The sequence below is a fragment of the Sorex fumeus genome, unplaced genomic scaffold, assembly GCF_029834395.1.
Source record: "Sorex fumeus unplaced genomic scaffold, SorFum_2.1 ptg000006l, whole genome shotgun sequence".
Classification (NCBI taxonomy): Eukaryota; Metazoa; Chordata; class Mammalia; order Eulipotyphla; family Soricidae; genus Sorex; species Sorex fumeus.
In genome coordinates this window covers 26,128,278-26,146,342 of record NW_026606063.1, presented here as the reverse complement: position 1 = coordinate 26,146,342, position 18,065 = coordinate 26,128,278, and the positions used below count along the sequence as shown (strand labels likewise).

The 18,065-nt window shown below is 37.2% G+C and overlaps 1 protein-coding gene across 2 annotated transcripts in view; it reads right to left on the bottom strand.

Annotated features, from left to right (window-relative positions):
- Positions 1-890: 890 nt before the first annotated feature.
- ROCK2 (Rho associated coiled-coil containing protein kinase 2) overlaps positions 891-18,065 on the bottom strand; it is a 112,183-nt gene continuing 95,008 nt past the window's right edge. For both annotated transcript variants that reach the window (XM_056122926.1, XM_056122932.1), the window contains exons 29-33: positions 17,193-17,281; positions 16,729-16,807; positions 15,487-15,748; positions 15,190-15,403; positions 891-3,679 (exon numbers count right to left, since the gene is read on the bottom strand). In XM_056122926.1, the coding sequence (XP_055978901.1) occupies positions 3,676-3,679; positions 15,190-15,403; positions 15,487-15,748; positions 16,729-16,807; positions 17,193-17,281 (648 nt within the window). In that variant the 3' untranslated portion in view covers positions 891-3,675. The remainder of the gene's footprint in view (positions 3,680-15,189; positions 15,404-15,486; positions 15,749-16,728; positions 16,808-17,192; positions 17,282-18,065) is intronic.

Here is an 18,065-nt window from a genome sequence, read left to right as displayed (position 1 = left end):
GTTCTAAACCAAAGCACAGATAGACTTCTAGGTAGAATTTTTATTTGTTTTTCTCTGTGGGCTATCAGGGCAAATGTTCACATGTCTGTAACCTTAGATACAACGTTTTGCTAAACCTTAGCGAAGGCAGATTTTGGGGGTACATTTTAGAAGTATGTAGCATCCCAAGACTATTCACAGGAAAAGTATTTTAGTGCTTGTCTTAATTTCTTTTATTTAATTTTTTAATAAAAAGCAGGCATAAAATACATTACATTACTACAAAGATGCAACATAATTTTTAAATTTTTGTTCAAAGGGGACAGCTGATCAAATATTTATGATTATCTAAATCATGCAGTTCATAACTTATTACAATTCCAAACAAAACTCATTATTATGAGGAAGGGAATCTAGGAGAGGCCCCCCCCAACCATACTATTTAGCACTGTCAAACAGTGCTCATCTTCAAAGTGCTTTACAAATCAACTCTGGTATTATCTTCACAACATAGGGAAGCTGAAGCCTTATTCAAGGGGAGGAGAGACAGTAGCAATGTGGATACAGACCGAGAAACTCAGAAGGGACTTGCTCTCAAAGCATTTTAAACACTTTTTTTTCCCCCCAATAAAATAGTGTCTAAGTTTCTCTATTTTACCGTCAGAATCCTTTCAGTACAAATTAATAGTAGCAGCATAACTTCAATTGTGATTTGGCAAACTAGAGGATTTTTTTCTTGAGGATCTAGAGATAAACCAATGTAAAGGAGATTCGTCAGAGCCAGACTTGTCTAACTCTAGCATAGGTTAGTTCCAAAAATACTCTAAAAATACTCACCTTAATTTCAGATTGACTTTAGACTTATCCTTTAGTTAGCCAAACTGTTTTAAACCTTTTTTTTTTAAAAAAAAAAACATGCTTCTACACAGCATTAAAAAAATTCTCAAAAATTCATTATACTTTTCAAGAGTACAATTGACCAGTTTTCCTTCTACTTCTGACTCACTCTTCCCACAGAACAAACATAAAACCCAATGAAAAGAATCCCAATATTCACTATTTCTTAGTTCTTAGAGGAGGTATTTGTTGCTCTAGGAGAAATCAGGTATCCAGGAAATAGTAGCTTTTGGTCTAATTGTCTTGAAGCCTCAAGAAAGAGAAGCTGGCACAACATCAGCTTGTTAAACCAAGTCGATGTCGTAGTTAATGAGTGTTGGGAAGAGAACATTTGGACAGGCGCGTGCACACAAGTACATGAAACCAGGAACGGGGTAAAAAGCAAATTCTTACCCAAGGTCAGAACTTTTTTTTATTAAGCATATTTCTATGAATTGGACAAGTAACCTTATATGTCAAACCACAAAATGTGAAGAATCTCCATGGGAGAGATCTTTTTTCACCCCTTAGAATAACCTGCAACCCCCAAACTTCACATTGATTTTCTTTGTGTAGTTGCATCACACCATGATTTCCATATATACAGCATTCAAAATTTAAACTTTTGCCATTTTTACTCAAATATTTCAATTACTCATGTGTAAACTTCAAATTATTTCACCTTAATAAAGTCTATTAAAAATATATATATACTCTCCAATTCAGAATAATATGATAGAACCTCCCATAGTGTAACAAAATCTTTATATAAAATATTAATTCAGTCTTTTAATAAGTCTAATGAAAGCAAATATTTATTCTATATAAATTTAATATATTTTCCTTTTTTTAATCTTACTTTAAAAAACAGCTGTGCCCCAAAACTAGAACTGCAAAAAACATACTTGTAAGGAACCTGGCATGCATATCTAGTTTTAGCACAGACAGCATGAAAGAGTGCAGACTGCGTGTTGTAAGAATAAGATTCAGGACTTCGGCAGGCCAAGAGCCTCTCTTCAGCTTCCACGAGAGCATCTCTATTTGGGCAGCTAACTCTTTAAACACTTCTACACAGGGAATCAGTGAAAAATGTATACTTCCTTCATTGAAATGTTAGATGATAGATCTTAAAGTTTGTGTATTTGCATGTATACAAAGACAGACTGATAAAGTACGTAAGTTTTTAACTTGAAGCTTATCATTGACACATACTGTAGCAGAATAAAACATTCTGGAATAAGAAACAGCAAGATTTTTGTCTTAACATAACTTTAACAGCATTTAGAACATAAAATCTGGAGGGGATCACAATGTAACCTGTACAATATTGATTTGTAACATTGTGTATTTGAAACATATAATGCTATAAACCAATTTAACTTCAAGAAAAGTTTTTTAAAAATCAAAGGACTAGGCTGGGGAAAGTGGCTCAGCGGAAGAGTACATGCCTTGCCTTTGCGAGGCCCCTGGGTTTGAAGCCCTGGCACCACCCAAACCAAAATACCAAACCAAACCAAACCAAAAGAGAAAACCCCAAATTCGAATGCCTTTGACACCACTTACACCCAGACACCGATTTTCTTAACCCAAACAGTAATATTGCCATCCATAGTTAAATTTTAAGGGATCACATTAAAATATTTAAAATATATCTACAGTATGTCTTTGTTTCTTTATATTTGAGATAATTTTTGAATCTTGAGTGTGAAAATATAAAAGTCACAAACGTCTTTACAAGAAATAAGAACACATCTAGGATAACCAGCAAATTCAAAGCAAAGAAAATGTTTCATAGTCTCACACTAATACTGAGGTCTGTAAAAAAAGGGATGGATGAAAAATACACATAAAAGATATATTAGTTTCAATACTATTCATTATTTTTCTATCACCAATACTTAAAAAAATTGTTATACAATCAAAATAGGCTGACACTGATAATTACTATGTGTAAAAATAGTGCACTACTTTTCTTCTGCAAAAGCAAATTTGCATCCTAAGAGCTGGTAAACTTTTTTTTTTAAATAGAGAAAAGGAATGAGACAAAAAAAATTAAATTAAGGCATTCAAAATGGTTAAAAGTTGCCTATCACGGAGCATTAGGGAAATGATATAATTAACTTCAAACTTTTTGTTACAGCAACTGCTTTAACATCTGAACATGCAAGTTTTATCACGTACACAAGAATGAATGACAAATTCCAACATTATGGCTTTATACAAGTGCATAGCTGAAACTGCAATAAGTAATGATATTTGATTAATGTGTATAAAAAATAAAGTGAGAAGTTAAAAAATCCTCTCGCCATACGATATATATATATAAATATGTATGTATGTGTATAAGGTGTATGCATATGTACATACACATAATATAATGTTCACTTTTTAAAGATGTAGTCTGTTATCACTGTAGTGGAATCCATTCCTAGGTTCTTCTGGTAATTGTGCTGGTGAAATCTCTCTGTTGAAGCTGGAAAGATGATTTCCGTAAACTTGAACTCTTCTCAATTCCTTTGAACAATGTAGTGTAACTGCCAAGATAGCTTAATAGAACAAATGTTGAAGAGTTGTACATGACATCCTTACTCTACTAATTATTGTTGGTTCACTTTGTTGCTTCAAAAGAGCCAGTAAATCTCTCCAAGATTTATAATATATATTGCAGGAAAAAAGGAAACATATACATAGATGCTTGTGTATTATCAGTCTCTCAGGAAAATATAACTTTTTAATAATTTTTGGGCCATCACATTTCAGTCTTGTCTTAACTGGGAGAAAATTATCACCTTGAATAATGACTGCATTCACAGAAGGCAGTTAGCTGGGAAAAAAACAACAACAAAAAAAATTAGTCAAAACAAGTAATTTGAGAGATCACAAAACCTCTGAAAACTCATTCCATACATGTTATTAAGTTAGATGATCTTCCAACTACTATTTTTTAAAAACCTAAATCATGCATACTGTATTTACTATGTTATTTTTTTTTTTTTCAGGCTTTCTGGATCAGAGCACTGCTTGGGGGTCAGTCTCAGTGGTGATGAGAGGACCACGCAGTGCAGAGGATGGAACCCAGGTCTCCTGCATGCAAAGCATACCTTCAATTCACTGAGCTAGCTGACCCTGTTTCTCTTAGTTTTTAGGTACATGCAATGAGATTCTTTCTTACATTTCTCATGTAGCATACATGCCACACAGGTTCAGAACGGTTAACTTGCTATTAATGCTAGACAATATGTCACTGAAAAATTCAAGACTATAAGTGAAAAGACTGAAGAGTGTATATCTAAATCTGCCACATTAAAAATATTATATACACACATATATATGCATATATATGGGAACAAACACACTGTTGCATTAGAATCTGTAAACCCTGCTTAGAAACAGATTCTAATATTACCTAACTTAGTCACATGCTCAGGTTAAGATAGACATGACTTTTAAAATCCATGCCATGTAAAAGATGTAACTAGAGAGGCTCAATTTCATTAAGTCTCCTTTAGTCTGTATCAACCAAAGTACTTTGTTTTCTAAAAGCACAAGAATTTTTACAACATATCATTAGCATTCCTCAGCAAGAATACTCAATATTCAAAAGGCAAACATTTCACAACATCACAAAGAAAACCAAAGCAGAAAAAGGTATTTCATAGCACTTATTAGATTTTACAGTTTTGTTTCAATTCTTTCAAGTTAGAAAGAAAAAGGTAATGAAAGAGAATGGATGGAGAGAAAAAAAGAATTTCATGCTATGTTCACAAACTAATATAATTGCAGGAACTTGAAAACACTAGATTTTATTTCTCCTCTGAATATGGCTTCTTTGGAATAAAAAGTACCAGAATTAGCTTCATTTTCTATTTCTGCATGTGTCATTCATAAAACTGTAATTCCAGCTGAATTGAGACTATGCAGTCAATTAAGAATCTGAACATAGCATTTCACTTTTATACTTAACACAAAAAATTTCAAGTTAGAAACTTTTTTGAAAACTAGTTTTAAAATGTTATTGACACCAACTTGAAAATTCAAAACTAGTCAAATATAATAAAAACCCAGTGCAAATCACATGCGCTACTTGGAAGTACCGAAAGAACTCATTTTCCATTGTTTCATTTACCCCATTTATTTCTTCAGAAATCAAAAACATCGTCATCATCATCATCATCACCACCATCAATATCATCAAATGACCAATCCCAGTCTTTAAATGCCAAATCAAGCAATCTGTAATAGGAGGTTTGCAAATTTATACTGACACTTTGAGAAACAGCAGTTTGTTATGCTGTGATCTAAAAAATAATCACACTCAAAATGCACTGCAAGCATATCCCCTAATCAATAGCAACATGACTTAAGATGGAAGCACGCGCACACACACACACACACACACACACACACATATATTTTGGTCAGGTATTTTCCAGGATACCAGAGAATTAAAGACAGAGAATGCACAAGGATAAGATACAATCTTCTCCCAATCCCTCAGCAATTTTCCCGTGCTGCAGTCTAGATGATGATGTCCAGATGACGATGTAACCATCCCAATGCTCAGTTTAATAAGAAGCTGTGAAAACTCAACATTTGTCAGCATTTCCTTAAGTCCCCAGAATGACAATTTACACACTTCAAGATCAGTACCATGGCACTGGTTTAAAAGAACACAGCTTTCTAAATTCAGAAAAATACTATTTCTCAACCAGTCACCAATAGTTTTATCCTCTCCATGAAAAACTAGGGGTATGGGGGGAAAAAAAAACAAGTATAGAAGCAACATTAGCAGCTTATCTTGATGAAAGAAAGTGGATTCAGAGTAGGGATACAAGTGGTCTTTTCTCGCCAATCAAATCTAACAACCAAATAATGCAATGATCTTTATTTTATAATTAGGAGTACTATCTATTGTTCATAACTGTGACATTCATTCACTAACATATGACAAAGAGCTCATCAGTTTCCTAAGATCTCAATGATCACTGCTGTCGTTCTTTAGCAAAATGATTTACCTAATCCTATTTATAATAGGTATCCCCAAATCTCATCACAAGAGATTGATATACTTGGACTAAATTACGGCGACAGATGGGGTGACAGAGCAAGTATTTGTATTTTTAAATAAGAAATTCAATTTTAAAAAATGGGGATGAGGGGTGTGGCTCAGCAGTAAAGCAAATGCCTCGCAAACATGAGACCTAGGTTTAATTCTGCAGCATTGCAAAAAAAAAAAAAAAACCCAACCATGATGAATTCTGATGTAGCTGGTTAACTTTGAGAATCACTGACAAGGAAAGTTGATGCACGACTGCTCCAACTTAAAAACAAAGGGGTTGGGGAGACATAAGGTATGTACTTGGCATGCTTCTCCTGAATATCACTAGGAGTGGTCTTGAAGGTCCTTTGGCACCATAGGGGCCTTAGCACTCAACTGTGGGCTGGATGGCTGAATATCACCAGGAATATCACCTGGACCCCTGAGCACTGCTTGAAAGGCCCTATATAAATAGTATGTGCGAAAACATACAAACTGGGCCAAAGAGATAGAACAGCACAAATGGCGCTTGCCTTGCATATGGTTCGATCCCTGGCATCCCATATGGTCCCTGTGTATCACCAAGAGAATGCCCTGAGCACAGTAGGGTGTGGTCCCTCCAAACCAAACCAAAACAAACCAACAAAAAAACTCACACAGAGACCTAATTATTCCCTTAGCCTTTTATCATAACCTGTTATTCATTTACAGGTTTATACACAGGCTAAGGGCTGGAGCGATAGCACAGTGGTAGGGCATTCGCCTTACAAGCGGCCAACATCGCCGACCCGAGTTCGATTCCTCCGCCCCTCTCAGAGAGCCCGGCAAGCTACTGAGAGTATTCGATATGCCAGACACAGTAACAACAAAGTCTCCAATGGAGACGTTACTGGGCCCGCTCGAGCAAATCGACGATCAACGGGAGGGCCTTTACCTTTACCTTTATACACAGGCTTACTTATATCTGACATATTTTATAAAAAAAAAAACCCTACATTTTATGCCAAAACCTTTGGGGTCTGTACAAAGTTGTGGGTACAAAGGGTGAATCTGTGTCATAATCTTCAAATTTTAAAAATCGAGTAGAGTATTGGTAGAATAAACAGTATTACTTCTCATGAAGCATCTCCCTTATCTCCTTTTAAGCAGTTACTAGCTCCTATTAAACATAGTAAATGCTTTTTAAAAAATGTCCTCAACAGGGCCAGAGCAACAGCAGAGAGGGTAAGGTGCTTGTCTTGCTTGCACACAGCCAACGCAGGTTTAATAACCGGCGACTGCCAAGAAGAATTCTTGAGTACAGAGCCAGGTGTAAGCTCTGAGCATAGTTTCCCTGGCACTGCCAAGAATAATTCCTGATTGCAGAGCCGGGAGTAACCCCGAGTACTGCTGTATGTGGTTTCCCCAGAATTTTTTTTTTTTTACCATTTTTATTAAGTATCAGGACTCTACAATACTGTTAATTATACTCTTCATGCTTACATCATTCCAACACCACACCTCACCAGAATGCCTATCTCCCTCTGCTGGTGCCCCAAGGGCTCTTTCCAGTGCCCTCCGCCACCTTCCATCATGTAAGTTCAGTTCTACAGACAAATTCTCTAGGAATGGGGCGAGAGAAGTTAGTATGGTGGATAAAGTGCTTGTCTTGTGCATGGTGAGCCTGGGTTTTATCTGGCATCACATATGGTCCCCCGAGCCTGCCAAGGTACCCTCAGCACAGAGCCAGGAGTAAGCCAGGAGCCCTGCTGGGGTGTGCCCCAAAAACAAAAACCTCCAGTTCCAATGACACTGACCATCTGTTGTATCCTTATCATGTTTCTTAACAGCCCACATATTAATCTTTAAAAAATAAATTTATTGTGAAGATGGTAACATCTACACGTTCTAGATGAATAAAGCTAAACTCCTAAAATTCCACAAAATCAATAAGCTTCAAAATAGTTTTCTAAAGCTGTGTATCTTTCCCTTTTTACAGGTATAAATTTAAAAAAATCAATAACATAAATAATTCTGTGCTAATATATTTTAAATATACAAGTTAGTAAGAATGTGGAGGGAATTAAAAAAATTTTAAGGGAAAATTTTAATAAGTATTTTGTCCTAAAAAGGGAAAACGGGCTGCAGCGATAGCGCACTGGGTTGGGTGTTTGCCTTGCATGCGGCCAACCCGGGTTAGATTCCCAGCATCCCATATGGTCCCCTGAGCACCACCAGGAGCGATTCCTGAGTGAAGAGCCAGGAGTAACCCCTGTACATTGCCGGGTGTGACCCAAAAAGCAAAAAGCAAAAAAAAAAAAAAAAAAAAAAAAAAAGGGAAAACTGACTTTATATTAGAAATATCACAGATAATGCTTAAATATCTGCATTAGTAAAAATCTGTATAAAAATCTTAAGATGCAAAAATTACCCAATATAAATAAAACAGTAATTATTAGAAAAGTAAAAAGCCCTTAGCAAGCTAGGAATAAACATAAAAAATTATTACTTGTTTTTTCCCTTCAGTTTCACTATCAGTACTTCTTATTTGTTTTTGTTTTGGACCCACATCCGATGGTGCTCAAGAGCTACTTCCAGAAATACCTGGGAGACCAAGTGGTACTGAGGATTAAACTGAAGACTTCTGCATGCAAAGCAAGTACTTCAGTTTGCTGAGCTCTCTCTCTGGCCTTCACTGTCAGTACTCTTAAGTTCTTTGGTCACCAGGAGCTAGGTTGAGGGGAAAGTGGCATAGAGGAACAGGGGAATAACCTTTTGGTTTTGCAATGCCAGACTGACCCCAGGAGTTCATGCCTGGCATGCCAGTCTACAGTGACCTTTGTCCAAGCTCACAAACCTAGCAATCTCTTGTTGAAAGATTTCTTGTAGAGCAAAATCCAAATTCCTTGGCATAGAATATGCAGTCCTCTTCAACGTAGTTCAAACTTTCTCTCCAGCATCACATTCTCTACCACTCCCTATCATTTTTAAGTCACCCAAACGCAATTAACATTACAAACACATAAAGAATTCTGGCAACTTAGTACCTTACCATGATATTTTGCCTAGATTATCTTTTCCCTCTTTCTTTGTCTAAAAAATAACCACTACATCACTTTAGGAGAACTTGGGCATATTAAAATGACCAGTTCCAGGCTTTCCTTGGTTCTTCCATAATTCCCCTTGTGCCACTACCATAGCCCTAAATTATCTGTTTGCTTGTCAATCACTTTTGTTAACTGACAACAGTTTTAACTTTTCAGAACAGATACATCTGAGTTCTAAATCAGTACATGCCAAGTTCCCATTATTTTACAACTGGTCAAAATTAAGTATTTTAATCCTTAGTAGTTTGGCAGGCAAATGTGGTTATTATAGCCTTAATTTAACTTTACTTTTTTGCTTACTAGCAATGTTGATCACTTTCCACACTTAAGAGCTATATTTGTGGTTACATATTCCTCACAAACCATTATTTTGGGAAGAGGCATATACAAAGGTACTAAATCCATCTTTCCCTTAGAGATAAGGGAAGCACCAACTGTGTGGTGCTTGAAAAAATTTTAGCATTTCTCAAAGTGGGCAGTACTGTATCCCCAGGAACACTGGAAAAATCCACGGGGCTATAGACGCCTTAGGTGCAGAGTAATTTCTGATCACTTAAAGTAGCGTTCCTCAACCTTTTACAACACGGACTAGGACGTGTCCTGCATACCATGCTACACACACACCGCCAATTTTAACTAAGGTTGCAGACAAGTGATTTTCAACCTTTCTACACGGGTGTGGACTGGCCTGTGTCTCAGTCGTTGAAGAAGGCTGGCTTAAAGAAGGTAGATTTCAGGTGGGTGCTGAGTCTTTATATTTTTTCCTGTAGAGGGGATAGTAGGCCAACTAAGTTTGGGAACTTCTGATTTAATTTTTGGTAGTCAGCTTTGAGCTCAATTTTCATTCTTTGCTTTTAGCTGTAGGAAGTTTTGCAGTTCAAGAGATCAGTTATATAGTTACCTATTCTATTTATAATTTTTTGGGGGGATACTTTAGTTGAACGTAACTAATTTTCTAATATTTAGAAATGGAAAAGACCAGATAAAAATGATGTAATCATTAACAGTACTGCAAACTGCAGAATCTAAAAACAAATGAACTCTTTTGCAGGCTGGAGCAATACAGTGGGTAGGTTGTTCGCCTTGCACGTGGTCAAGCTGGGTTCAATTCCCAGCACCCCATTCAGTCCCCCAAACATCACCAGGAGTGATCCTTGAGCATAAAGACAGTACTAAGTCCTTTTTTAGTGTGGCCTAAAAAAAACAAACCAAAATATTCCAAACAAACCCCAAACACAAAACAATTATTTTGCTTCACAACCCTCCCAGATCACCACCCCCCCAAAAAACACACACACACAACAAAAGTGGATTAGAGTCATAGTATAGTGAGTAGGGTGTTTGCTTTGCACGTGGCCATCCCAGGTTTGATCCCTGGCATCTCATCTGGTCCCCGGAGTAAGCACTGAACAGAGCTGGGTGCACACCCCCCTCCCAACCCCCGTCTCCAAAAGTTGGTAATAGTTCTCAGGGCTCCGGCAGCCAAAGACCTCCAGGACCAGCCACCACCATGCTGAGACCACTCTTGGCACACATGAAGGTACTGGCAGAAGGACAAAGTCACGCGGGTTCCGGGGCCGAGATCTCCAAGCCTACTCGGATTTGGACCGAGCATCCTCCACCCAGATTCTCCAAATTCCAGTAGGCAGGGGTCATACCCACCACCTGGCCCCCTGGCGCCGTGTAATCCCATCAACGGCCAAGACTCAGAGACCATAAAAACCAGCTCCCGGAACCTATTATAACATCCTATTATAACATCTTATTATCTCATTCCTACTTTGGACAAACTGGCAGGCTACCGAATGTAGCCTGCCCACACGGCAGAGTCTGGCAAACTCCCCATGGCGTACCCAATATGACAAATACCAGTAACAATGATGGGTCTCATTCTCCTAAAGAGCCTTGAATATAATCTCAGGGCTAGGATGAAGGAGACATTACTGCTCGAGGCAATCGACGATTAACAGGATGATTTGTGATTGATTGAGTTCTCTCATACCCTAAAATTTTTTCTGTGTTGGCAATATTTTTTATTTTAAATCCCAAAAAACAGGCATTTGAAGTTTTTATACTTTCATGCACAACTTAGGAATTTTTTTTAAAAAAGCAGACAGATCTTTAAAAGATAAAAATAGGAGCTGGAGTGGTAGCACAGCGGGTAGGGTGTTTGCCTTGCACGGGGCCAAACTGGGTTCTATTCCCAGCATCCCATATGGTCCCCTGAGAACTGTCAGGGGTGATTCCTGAGTGCAGAACCAGGAGTAACCCCTGAGCATCGCCGGGTGTGACCCACCCCCAAAAAAAGATAAAAATAATGAAAAGGATACACTTCTCAGCAGAAATCAATATTCTCTGTCTTGCTTTGGAACAAACTAGGCTCACTCTGAACTGTTTTAATAAAAAGTCAACATTTTCTTCAGAATTTCTACTTTCTAGCACAGTATTTTAATTTAAAATTACTAAGATTTTCTCTAGAGGAGCATCTCTATACTCTGTGCTACTTAAACTGTCGATTTCTTCTATCACTGGTAGGCATTGGGATAAGAAAGTGGAGACGTCGGCCTTGTAATTACACTGATTTGGGTTTGAACTCATGCCTCTGCTGTTAGCTGTGGTACCTTGGCCACAGTGTTTCTGGTTCTAGTCACATTTATTTAATGGAGGTAAAGAGAATAAGGAACTCTAATTAAAGTTCTCTGAGGAGTATCTGGACTAGAACATGCACTTAAGTATGTTTTATACAATAATAATAGAAGAAATTTTATTTAAAAGATATACTACAGTGAAAATTAAAAGAAGAATCAGAATTAGAAATGTCCCAAAGCCAAAGGGAGAGGGAAGATTGTACTGGTTCAGTGGAAGATTGTACTGGTTCAGTTGTTAAAAAAAAAAAGACAGTGAGGAAAAGTTAAAAAAATTAGATGTATATTTAGCATTGCACTGTCTTCCTGTTGTTCATTGATTTGCAAAAGCAGGCACCAGTAATGTCTTAATTGTGAGACTTCTTATTACTGTTTTTGGCATACTGAAATACGCCATGGTAGCTTGACAAGCTCTGCTGTGTGGGCGGGATACTCTCAGTAGCTTGCCGGGCTCTCCGAAAGGGGCGAAGGAATCAAACCCAGATTGGCCGAGTGCAAGGCAAACGCCCTACCTGCTGTGCTGTTTTAAAGGTACATATAATGTCAGAAGAGATACATACATTTTCCAAGTCAACAATATTAATATAAATTTCACTTTTCATAGAAAAGGGTCAGTACTGTGAGGTCATGAAAAACTACTGCAAGAGGCACTCACCAATAAACTCTGTTTATTTTTGATTTGGGTCACACCTGCTGATGCTCAGAGCTTATTCTTGGCTCTGTGCTCAGGGATCACTCCTGACAGGGCTTGGGGGGGCCAGATGGGGGTGCAAAGGTTGAACCAGATCAGCTGCAGGCAAGGACAACACCCACCTGCTATACTATCACTGTGGCCCCATCAATGAAATCTTAAAACAGAGTATGTCGTAATGAAAAATCTGCTTCCATAGCAAAGCCACAGAGCAAGTCTCAAACAGAAATACTTCCTTAACAGAGATCACTTGACATTTTTAATGGCTGCATCAGGATACATATACAAAATTAAGGATGCAGACAGCTTGGAAAGAGTAATGGGATTTGCATACCTTTTATTTTATTTTAAATTAAGCATACCTTTTCATCTTAAACCCTCAGAGCTCATAATATTAAATTCCTTGGGCTCTGTGTATTTATGTATTATAATCTTTTAGTATGTTTGTGTATAATTTTGGATATTAACAGACAAACAGTTATTCTAAAAAGAGAACGTCATGTGAATTAAAGTAAAGTAAATAAAGGCCCTCCCGTTGATCATCAATTTGCTCGAGCGGGCCCAGTAACGTCTCCATTGGAGACTTTGTTGTTACTGTGTTTGGCATATCGAATACGTCACGGGGAGCTTGCCAGGCTCTGCCGTGCGGGCGAGATACTCTCGGTAGCTTGCCGGGCTCTCTGAGAGGGGCAGAGGAATCGAACTCGGGTCGGCCATGTTGGCTGCGTGCAAGGCAAACGCCCTACCGCTGAGCTATCACTCCAGCCGTGTGAATTATTCAACTAAATCTAGATTAGGGCTGACTAAATAAACCAAAAGAGCTTGACATTAAATACTGCTGATACAGGCTGAAGAGATAGGAAAGTGGTTAAGGCCTACATCTTGCATGTTGCTGACCCAGGTTCAATCTCCAGCACTGCACAGGGTCCCTTGAGCCCTGCCAGGAGTGATCCCACAACACAGCTGAGAATAAGCTCTACACACAGCTGAGTGTGGCCCCAATTGGTGTGACACCAATTAACAAACTGCCCCTGCTATGCAACATAAACGTCATTCCTAGGTTTTTCTGGAATGACCCTTTAACAAGCTCTCTTCATTTGTAAATTTGAATAATGGAATATTAAAGGCTCTCTAGTTCGATGCCTAATTCCCCTCCAGGGCCATGCACTCGCTGTATACGACTGGGATGCACTGTTGTCTAATAGTCAGAACGAATTTCCAAATTTATTTGGTCTATTATCTCCTTTTCAGAATTATCCAGTGCCCTGTTTCTTCTTCACCATCTACCCCCTCAATCTACCTTCTTTAAGTGAATCTTAAAGACTGGTACCCCTCAAATCTACCTTCTTTCTTTCAACTTTAAAAGAAAGTCCCCCACCCCCGCCACTCCACTCCTGGCAACTGCACCAGAGGCTGCGCCACCTCCCTACTGAACAGAAGCAATGGCTCACTGGACACTGGACGGGGAGGGGTGTGGAGCAGGGAAGGTGTCAGTATCGTCCACTTTGAGAAACACTGGTCTAAAGCATCTTCCAAGGAAAAGTCTTTCAAATCCTTATTGCTATTTATAATCTTCTATCCCCTCAAACTGTTTCCTCAGAAGACTAATGATCTTTAGTTTCTTTACATGCTACATGTAAATAACACTTTCCAGTAACTCACTACTATCTCACGCTCTTCAGTACTCCTATTTGTGTATGCCAATCTTAAAATGTGTCATCCAAAAAGGAATGTAAACTATATGATCATTTATACAAGTCTGATCAAGATACAATTTTACAGGTTAATGGAAGAACAGAAGTAAAAAACAATGGAAATAAAAGGCATAAGAAAATACAAAATGTTTTAAGCATGTCCATATTTACATTAAAAATCCCAGTGTTTAATACTTTTTTAAAAAATTCACAATATGTGAAACATTTTAATGAGTTTTACTTTTTATCTATGTGTCTAAATGAGGAAAAAATACCTATATTGTGGTTATAGCAAAATGTATAAAATAAAATCAATGAAGAATTATTGGAAGGGTAGGTTCATAATTAAAGAACATAAAAGCAGTAACAAAATGGTGCTTTCGAATAGGCCTGTAAAGTCAATGAACATCATTTTATTTTATTTTTTATTTTTTTTGCTTTTTGGGTCACACCTGGCGATGCACAGGGATTACTCCTGGCTCTGCACTCAGGAGTTACTCTGGGCAGTGCTCAGGGGAACATATGGGATACTGGGAATCGAACCCGGGTCGGCCGTGTGCAAGGCAAATGCCCTACCCGCTGTGCTATCTCTCCAGCCCTAATGAACATCATTTTAAATGTGCTTGAAAACGTAACTCCCTATGTCTGAAACTGCTTCAAAAAATAATTCCAAATGTAAAAAATTCTGTTAATAAATGAGTGAAAATATTGTCAAATAACACAAAATAAAATGGTCAAAAGGATAAAGGTTCCCGTAGACCTGATCTACAATTTTGTCCTTCTAGTAACTCAATAAAAAACAAAACCAAAAATTAAAAAACAAAGATGAAACCACCTATTTCACTCCACAGGAGTCACTTAAGGATCAGATGAGCGAATATGTAAAGAATTAAATGAAAAACCAATATATATGTAAGGGTTTAAAAGCTGAAAGCACTAAATATTGTAAGGTAACAAAAAATGAGCCTATTTTTAATAATACTACAATTGTACAGAAATTTACTTTGGTCATATTTTGCACCTGTTAAAAACAGTATTCACTGTTTCTGAATTTGTTGGTTTTTCTTTAGTCACTAATTTTACGATATTTAAAATACTTTATCATACCTCACATAAACAACGGGAAATTTTGTAGTGTGAATTAAAAAACTGCGAAATATTTTTATTAAACTTCTATTACCTCGGTTTGTTAGGGGCAAGCTGCCGACTTGGCCGCCTAATAGACTGGTTTTGTTGTATCTTCATTGAAGTTCTGGGAGATGATCTTGCAAAAGGGTCTGGTGCTGGAGGCTTTTTGGGTATTTTTTTCACCAACCGACTAACCCATTTCTGCTGGTCTTCCGTTGAATTTGCTAACAACAACAGGTTCTTTGCCGTTGAAATATCGTAATACACTATAAAGATATATTTCAAAAATATTAAGATGCTTAAAATTACCTGAACATAAATAATATTGATGGAATGATTTGGTATTTACCTTTGCATGGGGCTATTATCTCCTCCTTTTTATCCATGTGATCTTTATGACACTTAATATGGCAGCGGCGACACTCTAAAGCAGGGGGAGGTTTAAACATATGCCACAGCGGCTTCATACAAGCCTCACAGTTGGTTGGGAAATGATACAGAGTCGGAATAAATTCATGTCCCTTGTGGCAAATATAATTTGATTTTTCTCCCACTGGTTCTACTGGGAATTCTTGTTCCTTTTTACTTTCTCCCTCATTGGCGTACAGAATCTGTAATACAAAAGAGAACAATGAATGAGTTCCCAAACTAAGTGTTTTGTTGCTGTTAGCTTATTCTGAGTCACACCCAGTGGTGCTTGGGGGCCACATCAGGCTCTATGTCAGAGGTCCACTTTGGGCAGTGCTTGAGAGACCATGGGCCTTCTGCATGTGCAGTAAAATATAAGCTTAGCCTGATGAGCTACTTAAGAGGTGCTTTTTTTTTTAAATGAAGTAACAATTTGGGGGCCAGAGTGAACAGCATCTAACCAAGCTGATATATGAAGGTGACCCAGGTTCAATTGCTGGCACATCTTATAGTCTCCTGAGCACTGATCCCTGAGCACAGAGCCAAGAGCAAACCCTGAGCACAAGAGCAAACTCTGAGCATAGTCTGGTGTGCACCCCCGGGCCCTCCAAAAAGCCAAAACAAACTGATGAAAAAATTCCCATAAACAGAATTAGTCTAAATTATTGAGAACAAAATGTATACAAATTTAGTTTATACATAAAAAAATAATAAAACCAGGTGGCTAGAGAGATAGTATAGCAGGAAGGGCACTTGCCTAGCAAGTGGATGACCAGGGTTGGATCCCTGGCATCCCATACTGTTGCCCAAGCCCTGCCAGGAGTGATTCATGAGCACAGAGCCAGAAGCAAGCCCTGAACACCACCGGTTGTGGTCCAAGAACAAAATAACATAACCAACTTTGCATAAAGGGGTATTAAAGACCAGAAAGTTGATAATAAAATACAATACAGACCTCAACAAATGAAATGGAGAAGTGAATAAAAATGCATTGAAAAAGAATAAGCAATAAAGAATCATCTTTTAATATGACTCAATAAAGAATCATTTAGTGAGACCAAAATCAAAAGGTGATCAGAAGAAGGAACAAGAATTTTAAACATCGTATCATTCTGAGAATCTTGAGAGATGAAAAAGGCAAACTAAATCAATTAACCAACCCACAAAATAAAACAATGATTACCTGGAATATCCTTGGAATTTCTCTAACATCAGCTCTATACACATCCGTCTGTGTAACTGGTCGAACATGAAATAACTTGCTATAAAAGATTTTAAATGGAGTATTACCAAAGGATCAAATGATATTAGGCATCTATACTTACATCAGAAGATAATTTAACTACTTTGAGTCATGCCAGATGAAAACCTTACTCTAATTACAAATTCCTTGAGATTTCAAGAAGTTAGTAAAAAGTTAAAAATGTTGTTTCAGTAAACTTGAATAATAAAGATACATGAATAAGGTTATTTTAGTTAATTCTATATGCTATACTTTTATTGGCATGAAGCAAATATAACAGTAATATTCAATAGTAGCTATGAGTAAATATACTACATAATAAGCTATATTGACAAAAAAAGTCACAGTACTCTCTTGACTTAAAAAAAAAAGAAGTTTCTAAATATTCTAATAGAAACACTTACTCTATATCTAAAACCATGTAAGGATTAGATTGTTCTTTATCTTGTTCGCTGTCATAGAAAAGAATCTTCTTACTGCTTACAATCACATACTGTTAAGAAGGATGGAATGATTAAAGTTAATATATATACCATCTTTATATATAAATCTTACGTATTCAAATAACTAAAAAGTTCTTAATATAGCCTTAGAAAAGTCCTAAATAGCAAAAATTGTTTGTATATACTTAAATATGCAAACTGGAAAGGAACTGGTATTTTTTAACTAATTATTTAGCTTTAAAATTCAGTAACATTCTTAGGAAGCTTTTATTGCTACAACTTGAATGTTTGTATTTCCCTAAAATGCACTTGTTAAATCCCAATACCTAATGGGATGTTTTCGGAAGAAGGGTCCTGACAGGCGATTCTTTCATGAGTTTAGACATTAGTGTCCCCATTAGGGATTTCAACCTGCACTCAATCTTCCAAGTGAGAACACATGAGAAGCAAAAACTCTAAAAAGAGCATCTTTCAGAATCTAACCATGCTGATAAAATAATTTTACACTTTCAGAGTCCAGAACTGAGAAATAAATATATGTTCATAGTCACCCAGTCTGTTAAAGCCACCTGAATGAACTAAGACATTTATAAAAAACAGACACAATAACATTAGTAATCAACATAATAGAGAAAAATTAAAGTAACAGATCATTTTGGCAAATTCAATTGCTTTCCCAATGAACCAGCAAAAATACCATGGCCAATAGGATCTTATTTCCAAATATCAAACTCTGTTTTATAATTAAACACTAGAGGTGAAAAAGATTTACAAAGATAATGTAGCACTGTCCTCCCGTTGTTTGTGGATTTGCTAGAGCCGGCGCTAGTAAAG